Genomic DNA, 19,815 nt, shown 5'->3' on the forward strand with positions numbered 1-19,815 from the left:
GTGTTCTTCATCAAATTTTGATGAATGTATATGTGAATGAGTATGCTACATCGTAAGGGTTGTGTTCATAAAAGCAATAAGAGTAGTCTCCAAATTAGACTATGACCCTTTTCGGTATCATGCTTTTTTAAAAAAACCTATGCAATGTTCCTAAAATGATAATCTGTTTTTTATTAATTTTCCTTTGCTTTAATTATTGGAAACCATGTGTATGTTAGGCAAACATGAATTGTATTATATACTATATATATATATATATATATATATATATATATATATATTTGTATTCTAAAACATATTCTTAAAAATAATCAAAATAAGACACAGTGATGATTACCCGTAACAACTCTGAGTAAGAATAACAATGTTAAACTTGAGAGTTCTCAGCAAAAGTGTTTGGCCAGTGTCACCATACGGAATGTGATTAAAAAAAAAATACTGTGTGTATAAATGACATATCTTCATTATTTCCCTCCAAAATATCCTCACTGGTTTCAAACACATATCACATCATTCTTGCCATTTTTAAAGCATCTCTGGAAAGACTTCTTATGTAAGCAATTGCACTGTGCTGGCTTCTTTGATGTCCCCAACTGATTCAAAATGTTTACCTTTTGTGGTAATTTGGCCTTTGAGGAAGAGCCAAAAGTCACACAGTGACAGAGCCAGTGAATAAGATGACGGAAGACTCACTGCAGTGTTTTCACAAAGCTTCCACTTCCATGAGAAGTCACTCAGCAACAGCACTCACCATATTTCTTTCAATCACACTGCATAAAGACATGAAAGAGGACTTACAGAACCGCCCCCAGAAAGTGGCAAGAACAATGGGATCAGTGTGTTCAAAGTAAGGGGGACTAATCTGAAGATGATAAATGGCAATGTATGTTTCACTGTAACAGTTTTTAAAATTTAAATATTCACTGTATGTTTGATTATCCATTGTGCACCATATTATCAACAGAAGTAAATGAATCTCAGAGAAAGAAACAACCCCTGTATCAAGAAAGTTTTGAGGGGACATTTGTAGCTTGGAGTTTGGTGGTAACCAATAGGTTTTCTTTAAACTCCTTCAACTCAACATCATAACTGTGCCTATGCCAGAAATATAACCTAAACCCTGATTCATTACAGCATTGACAATCTGTGGCTCTCAGACCAAAGTGCGTATTTTTTGTTGTTACTTTTCAGGCAATGGTCTTATTGCCCTCCTTAGTTTGCCTAGGTGGATATAACATTGCACTGTCTAGATTATACTCTGTCTTCTATTCACTCACATGGAGCAGGCTCCTACTTTACATTTCATAACTTGTATTTAAACATTATGTATTCCATTAGACAGTGCTGGAGGTACAACTAACATTCATAGATTAGATAAGCCACATCAGTCATTTTCCTCTGTCTAATGCCTATGAGGAAATACAAATACATTTATCCTTCAAACCAAGAACAACAATCCCTTCCTAGTACAGCTCTTTCAGTTTTCTTAGCATGAGAATGGTTACAAATAAGGGACTGGTAAATAGCTTTAGAAATACAAAATTATTCGTGTGGTGCATAATTCTTCAGAAAGTTAAACATGGAATCATTATATGCTTCCACTGGTAGGTGTATATGTGAGTGAAATGATTCACATACTTTCCTACCAATGTTCAGATCATCATATTCACAATAGACGAGAAGTAGAAATAGGCCAAATGTAGAAGTGAATAATCACAGAGTGGTTACTCAACCTTAAGTCAGAATGAAATTCTGACATATGCTACAAAATGATTGACCCTTGAAAATACTAGGTTTAGGGGCTGGGGATTTAGCTCAGTGACAAAAGCGCCTGCCTGGCAAGCGCAAGGTCATGAGTTCGGTTCCCGGTACCAGAGAAAAACCAAAAAAAAAAAAAAAAAGAAAAAAGAAAATACTAGGTTTAGTGCAAAAAAGAACAAATATTCCATAATATATGACTTTGTAGTTATGACTGCATGATTTGTGAAGCACTAGCAATACACAAATGCATACAGGCAAAATAGAACAGAGGCTACCGGCCTGATAGGAGGTGGAAAGGAGAAGTTATTGATGCCTACAAAGATTCTGTTTCAGATGATGGAAGAGTTCTTGAAATACATGGTGCTAATATTTATACAACTTTGAGAATATATTTAACACTACTGCAGTCTATACTTGAAAATTGTTAGAATGGCAAACCTGATGCTGTGTATATTTTACCACAATAAAATGAATAAATAACATTAAATATACTTATCACTCTGAAGTACAGACACTTTGTTAGACATAAGACTTAGATTTTTTCCAGGTTGAGAAGGAAGGCCAGTATGGTGGAAACAGCTCCAGATACGGATTTGGGAGACTTTTTCTCTAATCTCAGCTCTGTCATTTACTAGTGATAAAACTTGAAGCAAGCCACTGAAGTCCTTACCTCAGTTTTTTAGAGCTACATTGTACAGGAATTGTTGTAATGACTAAGCTTAAAATATATATAAAGTGCTTTAGAAATTTGAATAATATACGAGTGGGTATAGGCAATTTTTTTCATATGTTATTTCAGGGAGAGGAATCATAATAGTTTTATCATTGAAATGCATTTATTAATTCCAATTTAAATACCTTTAAATATAAGGTATTTATGGTAAGACTCAGCTGTTTTTAAAGATTTTTCTTAAAGTATTGAAATTAAAGGTATATATGGAAAAATAACGCAGAAGTTTGCATTTATGTTTACCATTCTTATAATAAATAGAATGTTAAGCCTTTAGAGTTATTTTAAATATATATTAATAATTTTTATTCATTATTTAGCCTCTCTGTACACACTTTAGAAGGAAAGAACTTTTTACCTTAGAAAGAATGGCCAACTGTGTCATATCTTGTCTAGGGGGCATAAAGTCCTCATTTTGAGTCACAGGCACTAAAAGTGTCTTTTTTTTGCTATTTGCTCTTATCGTCCATTGCAAAGCACATAAACCATGGAGAGCTGATAGCTTCTCCACTGTGAACATGCAATAATAATTTTATATGGCATTATATCAAGTTAGATATGATCTTGTAAAGCCGTTTTGGGGTAATTACATTCAAAATAAGTATATAAAAAGTAACATAAATTTCTTGCTATAACATCATAAATCAATACCAAAAGTAATGTGATTGATATAATTGCCAACTAATTCTTTTTATTTCCCTCCTTAGTGGTTATGTCTTTGACTATGATTACTACAGAGATGATTTCTACAATCGGTATGTAAAATTTCATCCTTGTTTCCCTATGATTTAAATTTTGACTACTTTCTGCTTTAAACTTTTCAAATAATATTTTATAGTTAAAAATTAAAGAAATTATGAAGTTCCACTAAAACATTCAGAATTCTCAAGACTGATAGTTTTATTAACTTTGAAAATGACTACTATCTTCTAAAATTTATCTGTTTTCAAAACACATGAAAAATGTCATGTTGATCAGATTCAGTGAAATTTACAGACCATAATATGGGACCATAAAAACAACCATACAAGCTGAAACGAATCAAAATGTTAATAGTCAGAAAAAAAATAAGCTTTTTCTATTTTTCCCTTTAAAATTTTTGGCAGAACCTTTAAAGCACTTTTAATCTCTGCCTATAAATACTGAGGTACATACAGTAAAGCTAGTAGATTTTTAGCACACTGTAAGTTAAAACAATACCAATATTGAGAATTAATTTGTTATATTGGTTTGTATTATAATTTATCAAAATTAGCTCAAACCATGTGTATCTTCCTTTCACTCTGTAACTTAGAATATGGGACAAGTGACTGGTTTGTACTTTGGTAAATTATACTCCCTTCTAAGGTTAGGTCACTCTCCGCACTTTATTCATGCAGTGAACTGTGTGCATGAGTTCGCTCCATGCACATTTCCTGGTCAGTGTCACTTCCTCTTCATTACCTCATCCCTTTCAGTACATTATATCCACTTTCCTTGTGCATGGAAGTGAGTTTACCCTTATTGATTTTCTTTAGCTTGATATTTAGAATCTGTCAAGTGAAAGTGTCAGCATGCTGATGATGAACTTTTTTAAATAATCCATGCACTTTTAATTGGAAGTTCACTTCCAGCATTATCACTCTTCAGTTCTTTGCTGCACCGCATCTTTATTGATCAGTTGTCTCTCTTGATTATCCATTTCTATAAAATGCACATGAGTTTATGATGAGGTGACAAGGAGACTACAAATGCCTCACTGCTGCCTGGGTGTTTAGTGAGTAACAGGAAAACAGCCACACATCTCGGAAAGACTTTGAGAGAGTGATGCCCTTGCTCCCCAGTCATGAGCACGTTTATTATATTAAAGTCATTTGTGGACGGAAAGGCAGTGACAAGTTTGGACTCTATGATATTATCCACAGCTTACGATTTGTGATACCTCAAATTTAATTTTGGTCACTGGAGAAGTGGTATAATTTAACCGAAGAGTGATAACTAAAGTGCGTATACATCTGGGGTATCCAACTGGAGGACTAACTGTGCATAAACAGACCATTGGGGGGAAAGGTGGTAAATATTTTTAAATTTTTCATTTATAAGTACTATTAAAACAAAAAATCTCAAGGCATAAAAATGAAAATCTACAAAAGAATGTTATCAAGGATATGCTAAGGAGGAAAGAAATCCATGGGCCTCTCAAAGGGTTTTATTCTGTCTCCTCCAGCTGCCCTGGTCCTTGCTCAGTTCCACAAGAATATCAGGTTCCTTCCTCCCACGGGTCTTTTTCCTGCACAGCTCCATCTCCTTAGATTCCTTCCCCGACCTCTGTCACTTTGTCCTTCAGGTCTCTCTGGACACCACTCCCAGGCTCAGTTAGGGTCCCCTCTCTCAGCACATTTCCTCACAGAACTTCTGATTTGTGTACTTCCTTTCTGCACTGACAGTGCTTTATTCATGTCCTCCTACCGTCCTCCTTGATGGCTGCACATGTAAACTTTTGCAAATCTTTATTATCTTTAGGAACTATCAATAAGCCTTGCTCACAATGTCTATTCAATTCATGTTACTAATTCATCCCTTTAAATTTAAAGACATGATCACTTTTCCCAGGGTCACCCCACTAATTAGAGATTAAACTGTTGTCATAACCTGAGCATTCATTCAATAACCCACTATGTGCATATGCAAAACCGAGAAACAAAGTCAGTTTATGGTGTGAAATAAAAGAACACAGCCTTGCTAGCATGGAGTCAGACATATTAATATATCTGAACTACTGGGTTATGCAATTTATTTTACTAGTTATTCTTGTAGACCAAATGTAATAGTCAGGAATGATTTTCTATGATCATTTTCTAATGTCTAAAGATTTAAGACTTTATTTTAAACATCTGACGGTTTATAATAACTTGTTTATGTGATTTGAACATCTGCCAACATTAAAATCATCCCATTTACTGTTAAAAGATAGTGTGGAGACCGTCTTTTTACTTCTTGATAATTTTAGTTTTCGGTAATTTTAAAGACATTTTTAACTATACCTCTTCTTTTGCAGGATGCAGAAGGTTGTCCCAATTATTATAAATAAAGTTTTCAGTTGACATACCATGTCTTCTAGTCTGTTAAATGGTTTCAACATCTTCTCTGTTTTCTATCATGCAACTTCCTTATACATCTAAAGAATTTCTACCTAAAATGAAGCTTTGCGGTAGAAAGGAGACTCAGATTCTGATAACAAGTTCTTGAAAATTTGGGCAACTCAAGTTTTCAGATTCCTCACTTTAAAGAGAAGCTACATGTGCATTTTACTGTTCATAAATGACAGCTCAGTAAAGAGAGAGAGAAAAAGAGAGACAGACAGATAGAGACAGAGACAGAGATCTTACTTTCCAAAGTGCAAAGATCTTAAACAATCCAGTAACTATAAAGCCTGAAGATTTCAGATGACTACATTACACACACGCACACGAAGTCTGACTCTGAACAATTTTCAAAATCATGTGTTTGTCTAATATACAATCTGTTTGGCTTCTAAGTGTGCAATAAATCAGTTTGGTTGTGATGCTAGTAGACTATCTGAGCAGTTTGTGCTCTCATTAGTTTATTTTTCTTATTTCGCTTGGCTAAGAAAGACATAAGCATCTTTTACTAGTGGATATACTCACAGCTCCCTGTGAACAGAATACCGTGAAAGGAAAGCAGGGTGAAAAGGCTGGACAAGATAAGTGGCCTACAGAGTCACTGGACAGCTTTTACACAGTAATTCTTCCTGAATTACACTTGACTTATACTTATGGTTAAGTTTTTAAATATCTATTTTAATAGCTGTGCAAAGTTGGACAAATTATATATTACAGAACCTGTTAGCTCATCTGTTAGGTGAGCACGAAATTGATTTCTAACTCATAAAATTGTGCTGGGATTAAATGAGGTAACATATGTGTAATGATCAGCATTATGCCTGATGTATTTTTAGTGTTTAGTTGATGTCAGTTACCAGCAACAATTAGCAGGCAGCCATTATCAGTGTGATGAATGTGCTTCTCATACTGGCATTCGTATAGCCGTAGCCATATGGCTGAGAAATAAGTGGATTGGTCAATAGTCTTTCCCTACTGATTCCTCAGGACACCTCTGCATCATCCTGTTTTTATTGTTTTCCCTTAACCTACTCATCTCACCTGCAGCTGAACACACCTGCAGAGAGAGAGAGAGACAGAGAGACAGAGAGAGAGAGCAGTCAGCTACTTCCGTGAACTCCATGTGCTTTGGTTAGGTCAGGAAAACAAAAATCACACGAGTTATGTTTAGCAAGGACAATTGTATATGACTAGTTATTATAATAACTAACTAGTTACTATAATAACTATTATTATAACTAGTTACCATAACAACTATTATAATAACTATTATTAAATTACTGACTATTTATTAAGGAACTGAAAAGGGCAAAGAGAAAACGTCACCTCATTATTATGATATTAGCAACTGCAAGAAACAGTTAACATCTCTTGAGCTGGGGAAACAGGAAGAGGTTGGGATTGTAAAATTTTACTGCAAGACCAGCTGTGTGACCTGTTGTCCCCCTTAGTGGAGATGATAAGGCAGGAGGGTTGCTTGAGCCATGGAGTTCCAGAAAAGCCTGGAAAACATGGAAATTTGATATTTTTAAGATACTGTACAAAAAGGGCTTTGCAGAGCTAAAATTTTCAATAGCAGGTAGAGCCAGGCTGAGGCTGCTGTTCCTGAGTGGACATGGCACCCAGACCTCTGAGGAGGGGACACAGGCTACACTTGCCGATGTCTTAGAGGCTCTACAAGTGTTACAGAATTGCTCCAAGCAGATTCTACTGTTGCCAGGGTGAAGTCATGAGGTTGGGTAATGCTGAGAAGAGCAGAATGCTGAAACAAAAAGAAGCAAGCCCTTTCCCTGCTCCAGTCTTACAGTGCCCTTCTTTGGTCCTTTATTGGGTGAGCAGAGCAGGAAGCCAGGTCCCCACCCTGCAGCATCCAACCCATCATGGGATAAGGATGAGTTGAGAAACAATATCTTTTTTTTTTTTTTTTTTGCAGTACCAGGGATCAAACTCACGACCTTGCGCTTGCCAGGCAAGGGCTTATGCCGCTGAGCTATATCCCCAGCCCCTGAAACAGTATCTTAATCACTGACTTGCTACCACATCATACTGTCATCCTATTTCTCTAGTTTTGAGGATTTTGATGTGATTGAAAGTTTTCAACATTTCCATAGTTTTACCGTAGAAAACTTCTCTATATCAAGTTCCATCCTATGGTTTCTTGTGTCCATCCATGGTTTCAGGCCTCGTGAAATATTACGATGTATATTTCAGTGATTATTCTAAATGTTTACCTTTCTATATCTTATGAAAAATTATCCAGCAATTTATAACCTTCAATAGTATTTTCTCTTAAAGACTTAAGTATGATAGAGCACATTGCATGTTATTAAAACTAAGCATAGTTTCGATGCTTCCAAGTAAAAGGATATAGAAGTAAATTATATTGAATACCCACAGAGAATATTTTCAATTTTTGAGATGCTAGCAATTTAAACCCGTCTTTTTTCAGTAGTACCAGAAAAAGCACTAAAGAGTTTATAATTTCTGGTGATGAGTAAATTTTTAATAGATAAAAAGAAATACCAGAAGTGTCTTACCATATAGAAAGCTTATATAAATTTTAAGTGATCCAAAACAGGGACTGTTCAATTCTAGAAAAAATTTGACCTAAATAGGGAAAAACTATTAGTATTGCAATTAATGGAAAATCTCTAAGTACCAGTCTTTTTCAGATCATTAATTATATAGAGCACAGTATATACTTATGACACTGGAAAACATTAGAAGACACAATATCTGTTTCATTATACAAATTTAAATTATCACCTAGTAGAATGGTATTCCTCTTAAAAGGTTGACAAGAGAGAGGACTGAGCTGTATCCCAGTAGTAGGGTGCCCTTGAGTTCAATCCCCAGGACCAAAAAAATGTTGAGTTGGAAATAACAGCATTATACAGTTCACAAGGGCAGTGATTTGCAGTTAAAAGACATAAATTTCAACCCAATTTGTAGTATAAACCAAAGGTAATTGGCCAGAACATAGGAATATATTGTTCCATAATGTGAAATATATGGATTCATATAGAAAGATTAGAGGATGATAATAGCTGTTGTAGAAAGTAAGACTAAGTTTTTTATTTCATGTATTTCTTCTGAAACATTGGTATTGTTAGAATTTAGTAGTAGTAAATTCTTTAATTTAAAAAACACTCAAAGTGTATTTATTTTCTATGTTAATATGCAAGCAAGTTGACTTTCCAAAAAAAACATATTTTTTTTTGAGATAAGGTATCACTATGTAGTCAAAGCTGGTTTTAAACTCACAATGTAGCCCATGCTGGCACTGAACTTTTGACACTTCCTGCTTCAGCCTCCAAATACTGGGATTACAGGCATGCACCACTACATCTAGCCAAAACGTCCGTATTTTTGAGGATCATGTATGAAATCTGATATCCTTATATTTCCTACCAATGTTATATCTTTTAACAATTAAATTAATATTAAAATTAATGTTACTGGTTTTTAGCTTTTGCTAAATAATGAAATTATATATCTCAGACAATATTTAAGTCAAATAAATGTTGAAAGAAACAATACCTTCTAAAATTTTAAAAATATACTCTTACATGTAATCCCCATACCTTTCCTCAGTTTTGATTTGTGAATCACATCCCATATTAAAATATTTAACATTCTGATGCTTCCTACTTGCTTGTCTGAGAGGCAAATGGAATTGTTAAAATATTAACTGATTCCTTAGTGAGAAAAATCATCTCCCATTCAAGCAACTCACCAAATATTCAGAGGACAAGGGTTGCTCTCTGAGAATTTGCACCAAAGGGCAAAACTTATACTAAATATGTTACTAAAATGTATGTCAACTGCTAATATTGTTACAAATACAATAAGTAAGTGCAAATCTGTTTTCTCAACCTAAGACCAGGGTAGGCTAGTTCAGGAAACTTTGGAATCTCAGGCTGGGGAACGCAGTAGAAATATTGACAGGAATCCCCTACTGAGGAATGCAATAGAAATGACAGACGTTTCAGCCCCTTATAAAAATCTTACTGAAGTGCATTCTAATTGAAGTAGCAATAAATATGGTGGGTTTATTTGGTCTGCATTTCCATTATAGCATTCTTTATATATTTTTGATTGTGCTTTAGAGATTTTCTTCACTCAATTTATAAATTAGTTTATTTAATGAACTTGTTAAGTTGCATATGCATGGCCTAGGAAAACGGTCTCCAGAGAGCTTATCTTTCATCTGAAGGCACAACTTCTAGGCTGAGAGAGATGAGTCAATTGCCATATTTTTCCCCTCAATAGTTTTGTGTATCATAGCTGATGCAAAATGCCATCATATTTTGGTTCACTGACTTAAAGAGTTCTGTGAATTCAACTTATAAATAACTAATGTAGACCTTGTTCTGTGATTGAAATGAGGGGCAGTTTTCCTTGACCCTTTTGATTTTCAAGTCCCTGGTGTTCTGGAAAATATTCATAACCCTTTTCAGCCTCTGTCTGCCTGCACTCTTTGAAGTAAACTATAATGTGTTGACACCCATGACCTGCTCTTTTCTAGCAGTTCTTGGGTCTAATGCACTTTGCTGATTCACAGCGGAGGCCACCTCTTTTGAACTTGTCTCATTTGGCTACTTTTCCTCGCCAGACATCTCCCAGTTTCCCACCAGCAGGTTCCTAAATTATTTTTGGACACTTTAGCTCTCAAATGTAAGAGATATTTCTAGTACTAAAGAGTTCTGCTTTAAATTTGTTTTAAATATTCCTCCCCCCCAGTAGTGCGATAGGTTTAAATGTTTTTGAATACTGGAAAACCAGTCTATCTTAACTTGTATTATATTTTGGGTTGTTTTCTAAAAAGAGATGATCACATTTTCCAAGGCACAAGTGAAGTACCTTTTTATAAAATAATCTCTTAGAGAATTTTGAGATTATTTTCTTTCTCTTCTAGTTTTTTCAGTTTTGACTTTCATATTGAATTATTTTATTTGAAGTAATGCTATTTTATTCATAGTGGATAATAATTACACATTTGTTCACTGTCATGCAGTTTTTTTTAAATAAATGATAAAATGTATACCAGGATTTTTTTTCTCTGACCTATTATGATTCTTAAATATACTATCATGTAAAAATCTGTTCCATATGATATTCAGTGTAAATAATATAAAGATTTTGAATTTTTTTTTGGTTTTTCTCTGGTACCGGGAACCGAACTCACGACCTTGTGCTTGCCAGGCAGGCGCTTTGCTGCTGAGCTAAATCTCCAGCCCCTAGATTTTGAATTTTTGAATTACCTATTTTTAAAACTGAATCAATAATCTTACAGTTGCATTCTTTAATGGAAATGCATTGCTTGTAATGCATATCATTTTCCCCACTCTTTAGCAAAAGTAAATTTATCGATATTCTCTTTGGTTAAAAACATTTCCACAGCTAACACTATCATTATCTCTATTCTTCATTTGAACAGATGGAAAATGGTCAGAAAAATCAAATATTTCCAGATAAATATTTCCCACCAAGCTATAGTCAACAAAAATTTATCCTCCTGCTAGTGCCACTTTATTCAAATCCTATTTCTTTTTTCTACAGTCAGAAGAGGCTTTGATTACTTTAAATGTCCTTAGAGGTGGGGCACCATATTGGTTTGCCTCTCAGAGTTATTTTCTTCAAACTAATTTCCTTCTTGTTTGGTTTTTTGATTGTTTGTCCTCCCTGCAAGCTCCTCTTTCTGATTAGAGAATCATTTTCTTTATTGTGTCTCTGGCTCTGCATTATCTCTTTGAAAACTTAGTGTTCTAAAGTTTGATATATAAAAGGAAATGTTCTATTCCTAAGAAGGGTAAACCTGTTTACCCAAGCAAAGGAATATATTTCGGGACAAAGGTCAGCATAATTTCAGTAAATTACACGGTGCTATTGGAGCCAAGCTCCTTGTCCTTTCCTACCTTACAAATGAGTTCATAGTGAGAATCATATTCTATGTGCAAAAAGCATAGACTACATTTGCATCTATTTCTTTAGTGAGAATAAATCTGCCAAAATAAACACTTTCTATCAAACAACTGCAGAAGCATATTTATTGTAACATTTTACCAGGCCATTCTCTTACTTATTTCACACATTTGACAGACTATTTAGGTGTCAAACCAACTCTCCCTTTGTATTTCGTGAAGGTTGTTTGATTACCATGGGCGCGTACCTCCACCTCCCCGTGCGGTCATCCCCCTGAAGCGTCCCCGGGTGGCTGTCACAACGACCCGCAGGGGAAAAGGAGTCTTTTCCATGAAAGGCGGATCAAGATCTGTCAGTGGGTCGTCTTCATCAGGCTCTAAATGTAAGTAATGTCGTTTCTTTCCCTTTAAACAAAAATAACAATAACTATGATTGCATGAGAGCCTACAGTCGACAAATTAACCAGATAATTATTAGAGAAACATAAAAAGGATATAAAAGTATCTCTGCTTCCTACCTCACTGCAGTGCAGTAGATTACACACACACAGACATGACTGACAAGATCCCAGAACAGATTTCAAAAATATTTTTCACAACAAATAATATTGTGCTCTCTGCCTACTTAGCTTGTGATATATTAAAGCCAAAAGAAAGCATGTTGCTTTTAATGAGGAAACAATTTCACTTGAAAAAGATGTGCGTATATTGTCTTTTCAGAGAAACATTAGTTTGTTTTGAGCTTTGGGATAATAAAAATAGGCAAATTAGATCAGAACTGATTTGGAAAAACTCTTAATTTGTTATTAGAATATCATCCTTAAAAAGAAAATATAATTTCCTGAATTCCTTGAGAGATTGTATTCTAGCAGAGCAGAAATAGACAATTAGCCAATGCATTATCGATATGTAAAAGAAAATGAAGACAAGGAAGCCGTAGTGCTGTATTTCTGTTGTAGGTGACATCTGACAGGAAACCCAAAGCAATCAAGGAAGCAGGAGGGCAATTCTAAAACTACAGGACAGAGTGTTCTGGTCAGCAGGAGTGGCCAGTGCAGATACCTTAAGTGAAGGAACAAAAGGTCCCCTGGGACTGCAGCAGAAAGAGGAAGTGGAAGTGTGGCTGGAGAGATAAGAGGGCAAGGTCCAAGGTGGCTTGGGAGGCAGTGTGGGAAGGTTATAGGTATTCTACGTTCCAACCCCTTTTTGCTGTTGTTGTTTTTATTTATCTATTTTTTTTATTTTAAAGAGAGTAAAAGAGAAGTACAGTGCATAATTTTACTACCCTTTTATTCCTGAGCAAACACAGAAGGTCGTGGAGCTAGTCAATGGTAAAGTCAGAGCTAGAAAACATGTCTCTTAGTTCTCTACCTGTTATCAGTAATTTTTTCTACAACATCGTCAAGTAATCATTATCAAAATATTTCATTTTACATAAGACTGGACCAAAAAATATTTAGGAGACAATAAAGTACTGGTGCTTCTAGAAACTAAAGTTTTGTGTGCTGAGAATTTGATTTAGCTAATATAACCTCAACAGCAAACTAAATATTCATTTCTCTGTGTACTTATTTATCTAATCTTTCCTGGAGATAGATAATGATGAATTCCTTTTTCAATCTCAGTAATAAGAGAAAATTAGTTTCTGCTTCAGTCGCTAAATATTCTAATATACTTTCAGATTATTAAGAGCAGGGAAAGTTCTTGAACTTGATTCTTACTGTGGAAAATTTAACACTGAATTGTCTGCTAGATTTATAGAAACCCTTTTTACCATTAGTGGTATTAACTTAATTTCAAACAGAATTACCTGAAGCATTGTGCATCTTTGCCCCATGGTCAGTTTTAAAGCAGTGTTTATCAATGGAAGCATTATTGGTATTTTGTCCAGGGTAGCTTTACATTGCATAAGAGGGTCCTTAGCTTTGTAGAGCATTTAATTTCCCTGACCCCTAAGTACCTGGAGAATTCTTGGTGTTTGTAACTATAAACCTGCTAATATATTTCTAAATGTTCCCTAAAGATATGGCAGTAGAGCCACTGACTTAGAAAATTGAGCATTCCTTGTAGCCATTCCTGGCAGGTGGAACCACATGGGACTCATGCATTCAGATGCTGTAAAAGAACAGCAGCTGGTTATTTTTAAATAGATATCTCAGTATTCAAATGGTTAAACTGGTTTTTGCTCTTTTAATTTTTGATTTCTATTTATATCATTAAGAGAGATTAAGAACTCTGAAATCCCCTTTGAGGATCTTGGTAAGAATTTCTTTTGATTCTGTAATAACCAGAATTTCTGAATGGACATACAAGCAGAATATATTTTCTGCTTTTAGTACAGAACTGTGTATAGTGTTAGTTTGTTGATTGTATTATCCAAATCCTCTTTAGGATTGCTTTTTGGGTGGTAGATTTATATGTCAAATTCTGAAACTGAAATCTTGCAATGTGATACAGACTATATGAAGTTGTGTCTTCTTGAAGTGATGTTTTACACCTGGCCACTCCTTGGTCTGTTTTTATACTATGGCTTATACTAATAAAGTGAAGAAAAATGATAGCTTATGCCCTGCAGTCTTTATGACAGATATTGTTTCAAGTACTTTACATGTTAACTCATTTATTCCTCATATTTTTCAATTGCCCCTCTATAACTTATTGGAGAATTGTAAATTTTCACTTATATAGTACCCCATTTACTATTTTTCACCTTCAATTTTACTTTGATAGTTTGATCTTTGCCATACGGCTCTGTTTTGGTACAGATTTCCTCTACACATCCATTTCTTTTCAACCTTTTTTCTGTATTACTTTCCTAGGGATGATATAAAAAACTATCCTATATTGAGTAGCTTAAAATAACAGAAACTTCGAGGCTTGCAGTCATTAGATTGCTTGGCTTGAGGAGATGTTCTCTGCCGCCATGGTCACATGATGCTCTTTTTCATTTTGGTGTCTATGTCTCTTCTCCTTGCAAGGACACTAGTTCTGTCACATTAGGGCTCCCCCTAATGACCTGATTTTGAATATACCTGCAAAGATTTATTTCTCAATAAGGTCACCTTCACAGTCACTGGGAGCTGGACTAATTTGGAGGGAATATATTTCAAATTATATAATTTTGTCTCATTATTTCTGTGTGTTTCCTGAAAACAAAATTTTTTTGAGTTTGGTTTGGGGGAACAATTTGAAAGTTTTTGTTTTTTATATTGACATTTAACCTTTTTACAGGTATGCTTAACTAATATTTTCAACTATATTCCTTGCATCTTTATTTCATGTGTGTCATTGATTCTGATTAAGGCATTTTTATTAACATTTTCTAATATTGGTTGTACCTCTACAGCATCTACCTGGTCTACCTGTTTGTCTCTACTCTCTCCTGTGAAAAAATAAATTGTACTGTGTTCATTCTTGCCTTTCTGTAGAACCCCTCAGTATCTTTGTGTATCAAGCTGTTTTTGTGTCATAGGCAGTGAAGAACTAAAATCCAGTGGGATTTTTTTGGACAGTTATCTTGGATATCTCTTTTGATATGTGAGAGGGTTTTTTTTTTCATCAAGTATAATCTCACCTCATGTACAAATATTATATTCCTGTGTATACACCTTTAATCAAAGAACACAGGATCATTGCAATAGGTTGATAATTTTACAGTTTCTGTATCAATAAAAATTTATTTTGTTTCATTCTATAATTTAATATAATTATTTTTGAGGTGGGATTACCCAGATGTGGAGTACCTTCAATTCCTATCCTCAAAAATAGCTAAGTAGTTAAATTTTTTTCTTACACTGGAAGAAATGGATGATAAAATTATTTTTATAAAAAGGCAAATTGCCCAAGCCAGCTAATTGGGGAAATAATCCAAATGAGCTTTACAATTTGTCATAAACTACTTATAAGAATCTATTCTTAAAAGTCCAGTGGTAGATCATATATAAAGTTAATTTGCAACTCTGTCTGATATTGTGTGACATGTGACAGTCTTGACAAGAGGCTAAGTCTGAAAATTGGACCATAAATAGAAACCAGAGATGCTTCAACTGCACTCATAACTAGAATCATGACTGCATATTCTCCCTAGGAGCACACTGAATAATCATACCATGTACACTATATGTAAAATATATGAGTGCATAATTATTAGTTTGGTAGCAGTTTTATAATAAGCCTAGTTTCTAGGTAACAATAATTTTCATACTCAAGTCACAAATGAAAGTTTTGAGTGAAGTGTAAAGTACAATGTTAACACTGGCATAATCTGAATGACTATTTACTGAGGCAAGTATATATCTTGCTGTTTTACTAAAAGTTATTTCTCATTGTTTAATGATGTAGCAAGTTCAGAAGAGGAAATTAATACTATAACTTGGATAATTTGTCATTTTTTAGTTCAAAATTTTAATACAACTGAATTCTACTAAGGAAAAATCCACATAATGAAAAATATATTAGTGACATGGTTTGCAAAAGATGAATACAGATAACCAATTAAGATGGATTGCTCTTTAAAAAAATTAGACTACCACCAGATTAAATTAAATTAATTAAAGTTAATTAAAAAAATTAGATTACTACTGTCTCTCTTCAAATCAACCAAAACCAGAACTATAATCAACGTGTTCTGTCGTTCCTCATGGAGTCACAAAACAAGGAAGCTGTGATGTTGCAGGTAAGAAAGTCACAAGAGAAGACATGAATATCTGTGAGGCTGAGCTGCAGTTTTTAGAGGAAAAACTTCATTTCTTCCAAAAATTCTATTATAAGTTTCTCTAAATAGCTAATTTAAATTACAATGTATAACAGGAAAGATCCAGAAAGTTTGAATTTGTCAATGCACTTTTAATGACAAAATGTATGACGGGCTAATATAAAAGCCCTGAAGCACCTAACAAAAATTAAAGACAGCTCAATTCAGTTTAAGAAATCGTTATTGGCAAGTTATCCCCAACACTGGGTGCCGCGTTAATCCCTGCCTGCCAAAAGCATGTAACTGAAATATGGAGATAAAACGGCAAGTGAAGAAATATGGTAACAGCTGGCAAAGTGTTGCTCAACATTCCCATCCATCCATTCTCTTGGATAAGGGATTTATAAGCGTTTTGCTCTTAAGGTCTTAAGGAAGAAAGAATTGCTGGTCAGAAGGGTTAGAGAAGGTGTATGAGGGGATTTTTTTATTGAATTTAGTAAAGCAAGTGAATTTGGAAAGATGAAAACAAAGAGAGTCCTCCTTCCTGGAGGTGTCATCTGAGGGAAGAATGGAGGCTTTGCTGTCAGATTGCCTCTGTAGACGTGTTCTGCAGTGTGTTGCTACTGTGGCCTGAGGAAGATAGTGAATCCTCATGTAGCTCTACATCTTCCATCTGGAAAATAGACATAATATTTTGTGTTTCCAATCTTTGTAAGAATTAAATTACTAATGTCCATAAAGTTCTTAGACACGTGGTCATGCTCACTAGGGTTATTACTGCTACTGCTGCTACTACTACTAATTATACAAAAGCATAACAGTCAAGAGGATAAAATATGAAATGTCTGTACCTGGAACCCAAAAGGTAACCCTTCCATTTCTTAGCTGTGTGTTAGGGGACAAAGCTATTTTACTGACTGTGTCATAATTACCTCATCTCTAAAATCGGAATGATTATCTCACTACCTTCTCCACAGCATGGTTGTAAGGATTAAAGAAGCTAACATATACAGAGCTGTTAGACAGCATCTGGTATGATGAAACTCTTACTGGACAACAAACGATCCCAGGAATAATATTGGTAGCCATCTTTATGTTGAGTATCTGAAGCAAAGATTTAATGCTAAGAATGTCATTAAGAAATAGGTCACTATGACTAGGCAAAATGAAGTATAAAATTGGTAATGCTACAACAGTGAAATATTGTGAAGAATACTGAAAACCTTAGACTTCATTCAGTGGAAAAAGGCTGTCGACAAAGTTCTACATGATCAAAGGGACATTTTAGGAAATTTACATGATGAATATATTGTTAATATGCTAGAACTGCTGTAACAGAATACCACAGCCAAGATGGCTTAGACAACAAAATTTATTTTCTCACAGTTCTGAAAGCTGCAAGTTGAAGATCAAAATGTCAGCAGCTTGTTTCTTTCGCGGAGTGGTAAGGCAAAGATCTGTGCCAGGCTTCTCTTTTTATAGATGCCCATCTCCTCTCTCTGCCTTCTCGTTACCTTCCCTCTGCATACTCTGGTCCGGATTTCCTCTCCTTATACCAACACCAGCCTTATTAGATTAGGGTTCACCCATGCCTTCATTTTAACTTAATTACTTCTTAAAAGCTCCTGTATCTCAATAGAATCACATTCTAAGGTAGTGAGATTTAGAACCTCTTCATGTGAGTGTTCAAGAGGTACACCATACAACACATCAAGCAGAAGTTATGCACAGTACATCAAAGACCTAAATAAAATTTATACTTTAGCTCTTTCTCCTTTACAAGCCAACTTCTTGGATATGATTTAACTAAATAATTGAAGGAGGATTCAGTAGACTATTTGGCTCTCCTGAAAAATAGAGTAGCTGTTGAGGAGTCCCTGTGAGCACTGGTTAGCACAATGTATAAAAATGTAGTAAACTCCTGGTAAGACTACAATTGCATAGACTGAGAGAAGTCCAATCAAAACATTACACACACATATATGTATATATTTTCTCTACTTGGTTTTCTTCATTAAATTTAATGTGGTTTGGTACTATAACCACATTTGGAATCCTTTGATCAATACGCTTTGTGAGAAATTGAGATATTTTCTCAGTTTTACTATAGAACTTACACTTATTTTACTAACAATTCCAAAAGCATCTAATCTTTCAAATATAGAATGACAACAGCATGTAAACATAAGTCCTATTGATGAAACTTCATAGTATTTCTTACCTCTGCCTCTTCCTCCTCCTCTTCTGCGGATTTCCTAGATCAAGTCTTAATAAGCAAAATCATCCATTCTCATAGCTGCTTAACTGGCTTCTTTGACTTTCCCTTCCTCTTTATCTGATTAATTCCATGTCTAGCTGCAAGACTATTCCAAACTAAGTGCATGGTCAATTTCTCTTTCAAAATTCAAAATTTTTACTGTTTGCAAATAAAAATCCAAGCTCCTCTGTGTACTTCTCAAGAAATATCTGACCTAGTACTTCCATTCCTAATTTATCTCTACACTATTCTAATAACTTAATTAAACACATATTTTAAGATATCCAAATTTCTGTTTATGTTCCTCCACCTGAAAGCCTTTCCTTTGTCTTAAGCACCATTTTATCAGCTGAATTATCCTATATAACAAAAATCAGCATCATTAATAATTTTCTTAGCTTGGCATTTTAGCACATGCATGTAATCCCAGAACCCTTAAAGGCTGAGATAAGAGGATCACAAGTTCAAACTCAGGTTGGGCAAGTTAGTAATTTATCCAGACATTGTCTCAAAATTTAAAAAATGATAAATAAAAATGACTGAAAATGTCTCTCAGTGTGAAGGCCCTGGGTTCAGTCACCAGCATGGAAAAAATTGCCTGTGTTTGAAGATCCAGCTAAGGTAATGCTACCCTGGTATCACCAAATTCAGACTCTTCTGTACTACAAAGGTGACAGTGTCTTTTATCCCTAAGGTAATTGTTCATCTTCAATTTATGGGCCTTAATCTCTTCTATTTCATGTTACAGTTATTTGTATGCACATCTGATCTGTGTATCTGTGTGTCTGTGTGTGTGTCTGTCTGTCTGTGTCTGTCTGTCTCTGTTTCCGGAAACTGAACCCAGTGGCACTCTACCACTGAGCTATATTCTTGCTCTTTTTATTTTTATGTTTTGTTTGAGACCTCAAACTTTCTATTCTCCTATCTTAGCCTCCCAGCTAGCTAGGATTATAAGCATGCCCTCTGGTGCCCAGCTTCCTTTTTTATACATTACTTTTATATTCATATTAATTATACTTTAAACAGAGTATATCCTTTAACATTTATAGAATGTGCCACCACTATTTGATTTTGCATTTTGCTTTTTGTTTTTCATACATTTTATAGTAGGCTATGAACCTTATCTTTGGAAATGTTTCAGCTCAGAGCAAATTAGTTACAGAATATATTGAGTCAGTCTGTGAAACAAGGGGACAACTTTTGGCCCACACTCAAGAGTTTAAAAGAAGTTAGGGTTTCATATGTATTGTTTAAGGAAATTAACAATGGTTGTTAGATTGCATATTGTTATCTTCAAAGTAGATGTTCAGATTACCAGATATAGCATG

General features: G+C 34.6%; 1 protein-coding gene across 5 annotated transcripts in view; it reads left to right on the forward strand.

Moving 5' to 3' along the window:
* The window catches only part of Ralyl (RALY RNA binding protein-like), a 624,857-nt gene that overhangs the window by 553,916 nt on the left and 51,126 nt on the right, over positions 1-19,815 (forward strand). For all 5 annotated transcript variants that reach the window (XM_005381724.2, XM_013512855.1, XM_013512856.1 and 2 more), the window contains 2 exons: positions 3,199-3,246; positions 11,760-11,920. In XM_005381724.2, coding sequence (XP_005381781.1) covers positions 3,199-3,246; positions 11,760-11,920 — 209 coding nt within the window. The remainder of the gene's footprint in view (positions 1-3,198; positions 3,247-11,759; positions 11,921-19,815) is intronic.

Source organism: Chinchilla lanigera, unplaced genomic scaffold (assembly GCF_000276665.1).
Source record: "Chinchilla lanigera isolate Chin_1 unplaced genomic scaffold, ChiLan1.0 scaffold00016, whole genome shotgun sequence".
Classification (NCBI taxonomy): domain Eukaryota; kingdom Metazoa; phylum Chordata; class Mammalia; order Rodentia; family Chinchillidae; genus Chinchilla; species Chinchilla lanigera.